This window comes from Ictalurus punctatus, chromosome 5, assembly GCF_001660625.3.
Source record: "Ictalurus punctatus breed USDA103 chromosome 5, Coco_2.0, whole genome shotgun sequence".
Classification (NCBI taxonomy): domain Eukaryota; kingdom Metazoa; phylum Chordata; class Actinopteri; order Siluriformes; family Ictaluridae; genus Ictalurus; species Ictalurus punctatus.
In genome coordinates this window covers 28,763,923-28,769,922 of record NC_030420.2, presented here as the reverse complement: position 1 = coordinate 28,769,922, position 6,000 = coordinate 28,763,923, and the positions used below count along the sequence as shown (strand labels likewise).

The following is a 6,000-nucleotide window of genomic DNA, read 5'->3' as shown; positions in this document are numbered from 1 at the left end:
TTCTGGGTTATTAGAAATGCCTGGGTTCTGATTCTATGTGTAAATGAAATAGGCCTTTTCTGGAAACATATGGGTTATCTAGTGTGTAAATACAGTATAAATACTGGAGCTTAAGCTCAGGGTATTGGGATCACTTCTGAGAATTCTCATCGGTGTGGATCTCGTGTGGTGGAATGGAACAATAAAGCTGGACCCTTGCTTCTTCTCACTCACGGCTGGTGTATTTTTTCTATCTCCAACTGGGCTCAGAGGTAGATGTGAGTATTGGCTTCTAAGTTGAGTTTTAAATGTTTTTGGGTAATAGGCTAAATTCGAGCCAACATTATACGAGGAATATGTGTTTTATTCCACTTATATCGCACCAATTTGACCATTAGTTATTATTTATTATTATTTAAAGAATGACACTTTTTCAGGACTAAAGAATAACACATAACAGGGTGTGCAGTTATAGGATTGTGTTGCTGCATATTATTTATTGTGAAGTTGATTATCTTCCTCTAACACCACACCCTGCTGTGTTTTATTCTTTACTTGATAGCCATGTCATGTTTGGATCCCAATCTCATTGAGAATCATGCAGCTCTATTTGAGGCACGTAAAAAACAGTTATGAACTGGAAATAAAAGAGTGTATACATGACTGTGCATCTGTACATAAGGTAAATGTATGCTACTGATATACAGTATGATGCGTGTGTGACTTATAGTGTGACTTATATCTGATATAAAGCCAACACTATACAACCAAATGCTAATTTTCAGTAACACTTATTCATGAAGGCAAACACGCAAAAGGGACAAGGCGTGCTATTTTATTCAAATGAACGACCAGCAATCGTTATTGCACTTGCACTTGTTCTTATACACGCTAACTTTTACTACATCAGAGCCTATAAGAAAATGAAACATATGGGCTGTAGTCATCTGATTATACTGATCAGAGAGAAAAAATTGAGCAGCTGACAATACAACAAGGGTGCCAGTGAGCATAAGAGATAGTTACAGAGCGAGGAAACGGGCACGAGAGAGCGAGACAAATAGCACTTGAAAAGAAACAGGAAGGCCGAGTAACAAGGGAGCGAGAACAAATGACAGATTTACTTTTATTTTTTCGAAAACACAGTCGCATCTTTATCTCTACATCTGACGCTACGATGTGCCAGCTATTTTCCTCAGAGTGAAAATGACAAGCCAATGTTGAATCCATGCACTCACTGATTGCACTGTGAAGTGGGATTGAGTGTGTATGTGCGTGTGTTTGTGTGTGTGTGTGTGTACATCTTTCGTTTTCTTCCTGTTTGAATAATTTTACAGAGACATGACCGGCTCCTATATTAAAGCTCATACAACTTGTGCTCTCATGCAGGTGTGCTACTTATATTCCATATTCCTCCACTGTCATCTCTTTCTCGTGTGTGTGTGTGTGTGTGTGTGTGTGTGTGTTTGTATGACATGTACACAGTGCTTACAGGTGTTGGGTGATCCATTGGGAGTAGGCAGGTACGAGCCGGGCTTCCACGACTTGGCCTTGAAGCCTCGTTCGCAGCGAGCGCAGTCTTGCCCCGTGGTGTTGTGCTCGCAGTCACACTGGAGGCTGCCGTCGCGGAACGTGCACTGTCCTGCATGAAGGTTACACTTACACCTGCATACCCACACACACACACACACACACACACACACACAAATACACACTTAGAGCGAAAGAAAGAGGCAAGCCAATTAACGCACCGGCCACAGCATTCCTGCTGTACAGCCAAGGGCAAGGACTACCCTACTGAGGAAACCCTGCCCTGGATATTCACTCCTGCCCCCTGAGATATCTCATTAGCTCGCCTGTGTGGAAGAAGCTACGTGCTAATTAGCTGAATCAGATATGGTAGTGAAAGTTCGGGCATTGAGCTCCAGGAGGTGTTGCGGTTATGCATGAAAATGAATAACCCACAGGGGTGAAACCACTCTGAATCCCTAGTTTGTCATGAGACGCCCCGAAGCTAAAGCAGTGCAGAGAATTGGAGACAGTGGTTACTGGGTACTAATGTATTATTTGAAAGGATGCGATGCTTAAATGGTTTGCCTTCACACCAGGACCACATTTCAATCTGATAGAAATGTTTTCACATTTGCTGAGAACAGGCTTGTGTTTAGACATGGCGGATGACCTCATCACTGTGTGCCAACTCTGTGAAATAACAAAGCTATTTGCTTGAAACTCACTTTTATAGACTGTCTAAAGGTTGGGTCAGTCCGTTACCGTCTTTAATCATAATCAGGGATGCAGGAAAGCGTTTCGCCTTGGAAGTGATGGAATTTTAAACAACATAAACGATATGGCCAAAAGTATGTGGACACATGAGCATTACAACCAGATGTGCGTTTTAAACACATCCCTTGACAAAACCATGGGCATCGATACTGACTTGAACTCTGCTTTGCTGCTATGACAACGCCATTCTCCCCCACTCTTCTGGGAAGCCTGTTCACTAGATTTTGGAGCGTGGCTGGGGCCATTTTTCAGCCATAAGAGCGTCAGTGAAGTCGGGCACTGATCGTGGACAAGAAGGGCTGTTCCAATTCATCCCAAAGGTATCCAGGCCATTCTTGTTCTTCTGCACCAACCTTGGCAAACCATGTTTTCATAGACCGTACTTGTGCACAGGGGCATTGCCATGCTGATGCTGGAACAGGTTTCTGCCTCTTAGTTCCAGTGAAGGAAAATAAATCGTAACGCTACAGCATACAAAGACATTTGTGTGCTTCCAACTTTGTTGCAACAGTTTGGGGAAGAACCACATATGGGTGTGATGGTCAGGTGTCCACATACTTTTGGCCATATAGTGAACATTATAGTAGTAGTAGTAGTGTTTTATCCTGAAAGTCAGGGATGCTACAGCACACTTAACACCCCCACTTCCCACATCTGTGGTCAATGGTATATGTAACAAACTCAACAAACATACTGATGCATAAACAATTATTTACGAAATTAAAGCCCTAAAGTCCCCGGCATACTTCCTGTAAAGATGCCATTTGGCTGGCTTCCATGAACAAACGCCAAGCTGCCACTGTTGGGCCCTTGAGCAAAGACCCTTAACCCTCTCTGCTCCAGGGGCACGATATCATGGCTGACCCTGCGCTCTGACCCCAGCTTCCTAACAAGCTGTGATATGGTGGAGAAAAGCATTTCACCGTGGTCTAAAGTGGTATATGTGACAAATATGATGTAATCGAGTATGCACACGGCAGCTGCTCCGTGACCAAGCCTGTGATTAGTTGTTACAAAAGAAGGCATGCCCGAGCGTCTTCATTCCAAGATGGATGAATTTGAGGAGTGTCAAAGCATCTTAGGCAAGGGATTCCAAAGCCTGACAATTTTTTTTTAAATGGCTTCACGTATCACCTGCCTCTTACTGTATTTTCCTTTTCTTTTTGTTAAAAAATTCATCTCTACGTGCCGATGCCTTTAGGCTTTTCTTATAAGTGTGTTTTAGGTAAAAAGGTTTGATGCTCTTTTCAGAACAACGCACCGAAATGATTGTCTGTAGTAATCAAGCCATTCACTCCAGATGCATTAGGTTCAGATAAGACTGAAAGTATTCTCCAATGTTATTACCTGACACAACACCACGGCCCAACGTAAACCAGGATTTATACGAAATGTCCGAAAGCAAGACAGATGTGAGCAAGCTGCACAGTGTGAAAGTAGGAGAAGAAAATCCTCCGCAGCCCAGATGACGGCACATCTGTTAGAAAAGACTTGATCGGGCTTTGTTCTTATGCGAAAGCTCACTGCAGCGAGAACCCGAAGAAACCGAAAAGTAAATGACATGCAACTGCTATGCTTCAGGGGGAAATACACAGGAAAATACAGAGACAGTGCAAGAGAGAGTGATGATTTCACACCTAATTAAAATAAATGGGAGATACTGAGATGGCATCTGCTGTCAAGTAGGTTTTTTTTCTTCGTCTTATTGTACTTCCTCAGTGTTATAAGAAAAAAAAAAAAACTGCCATGTGGCACATAGCTAAGCATCTGGACTCCCAGCTTATGACCAATGCTCACGCATACGCCCTCTCATAGTTGAGATTAAACACTGTAGGTGCACAGAGTAAAGTGGGTTTGTATGGAAATGACGACTTTCAGAATTACGGTCTACATAATCAAATAAATGAGTGAATCCTGATGCTTTTCTTCCCACTGGAGGGAGCAACTCCACTGTCCATTTGCAAGAAGGATGGCATGAGCAACTAACCATTTGCATGAAATATTTATGAAGCTGACCTATATTTTTTTTCCACAACACCCAGTAACTAAACCTTACACAGACGGTATATTGCTGTATAATAAGATTATAGCTCACATTTGGCATCTATAAGGCGAAATGAAAAAGTTGATGCTGCTGGAAAGTACGTCATTCCTCGGTAATTGGATAACTTTTGCCTCCTTTTGATTGTTAAGTGAAATCCTCACTTGGTGTGCACTTGTGTGCTTGGGCGTTCGGGTTTTAATCAAAGTTAAAATGACATTCGCAAGAATGAATGTTCACCGACGTTGATAGGGCACGGCTCACAGACCAGAGAGCATGGTTAAATGTTAGCGCGAGGTTCACTCTGAACGCAATCTGTACCCGTTAAGATAATCTGAACTACAATTTCAGCTTTCTGTATGTGTTTCATTGCTCCGAATATTCATGTTTGTATCTGTATTTCCATTTAAACCTGAAGTAGGTGTGGCCAAAAGTTTTTTTGTTTTAAATAAGGAAGTGTGTGACGTATATTTTTTTGAACCTGCTTTTGCAGTTATTATTTTCGTTTGTGACATTTTATAACAAACTGAGCTGGTTCATAGTTTCCCAAATTATGAACAAATCAGTAGCCGAATTTAAACCATAGTTGCTAAGGATGAGCGAATGAACGTTGTCAGTGTATGGACGTAAATGTGGTCTATCTTTGTCCTGCATGCTTCATACCCGAATTATTTGTTACAGAATGTCCTACATAATCCCAATCTGATGCACACGTCTAGTCTCAACCAGATGCCCTGTAAACCTTTCTGGTTTCCTGTAAAACTTTCCAAAACATAAATACGGCCCTTCCTGTTTGTATGAGCATTTGTCATTTGGAAGCACCTTTAACGGGAACGTACATATCGTTATGAGCTAGCTAGTGAGCTAGCCGACGAGCTATAAAGTCAGCATGGCTTGTTTGGGATCTATTTCCACTAGAGGTGCAAAAATAAACAGAGCATTTGGCCATATTGTGTCCGAAGTGTCAGTTATTCAATATTAATTTCTTGTTTATAGAACTGCTGTATATATCGCAATCGTGCAGTTATACTGACTGTGATTAGCTACGGCGCTCGCCGTGGGTCTTGCATGCCTGCGGCCAAATCACAGCCACGTCGATGTTCAGTGTAACCGCACTCTTGCTCTTGGAATATTGCTTGAATCTGTTTGTTCTGAATAATGTATGCATATTCATGCCTACTTTATGATGCTTTCGGGAAACAGCACGGCTATGTCGTGTCTTTAGTGAAGATGGCTCAATTCAATTTATAACTTTCTTTTTTTATACAAATGTTCTTTCGCTCAGACATTAATGACGACTTAACATCTAGAGAATCTTCTCATGGGGCTGGTATCCACGTTCCATCTGTACCCCATCCTTACTGCATCTTCTCATGTCCAGACACTCACAACATGGCAGATAACGCTGGATAATTGACAGAGTGTGGTTTTATTCCACTTCATTTACTTTAATTAAGTCTGTCTTTTTTTCTTTCTTTCTCAAAGGCCTCTAGAGCCAAACCAACACCACACTCCAGAGACCCCGAAGCTATAATTAAAACTTGATGTCAATCACAGTGTCTTTCATTCAGGGATATTTCCAAGAGCGCTTTCCCATCAAGTCTCTATCACGACAAATTAAGAGCTGTGTCTTCTGGGACAACCAAGAGCGACCGGACCGTTCCCGATTCCAGCAAGGCATTAATCAATTACAG

General features: G+C 41.9%; 1 protein-coding gene across 1 annotated transcript in view; it reads right to left on the bottom strand.

The window, feature by feature from the left end:
- Positions 1-6,000, bottom strand: part of ntng2a (netrin g2a) — a 69,309-nt gene that overhangs the window by 25,004 nt on the left and 38,305 nt on the right. Inside the window, exon 4 of the mRNA XM_017467210.3 lies at positions 1,472-1,644. Within this exon, the coding sequence (XP_017322699.1) occupies positions 1,472-1,644 (173 nt within the window). The remainder of the gene's footprint in view (positions 1-1,471; positions 1,645-6,000) is intronic.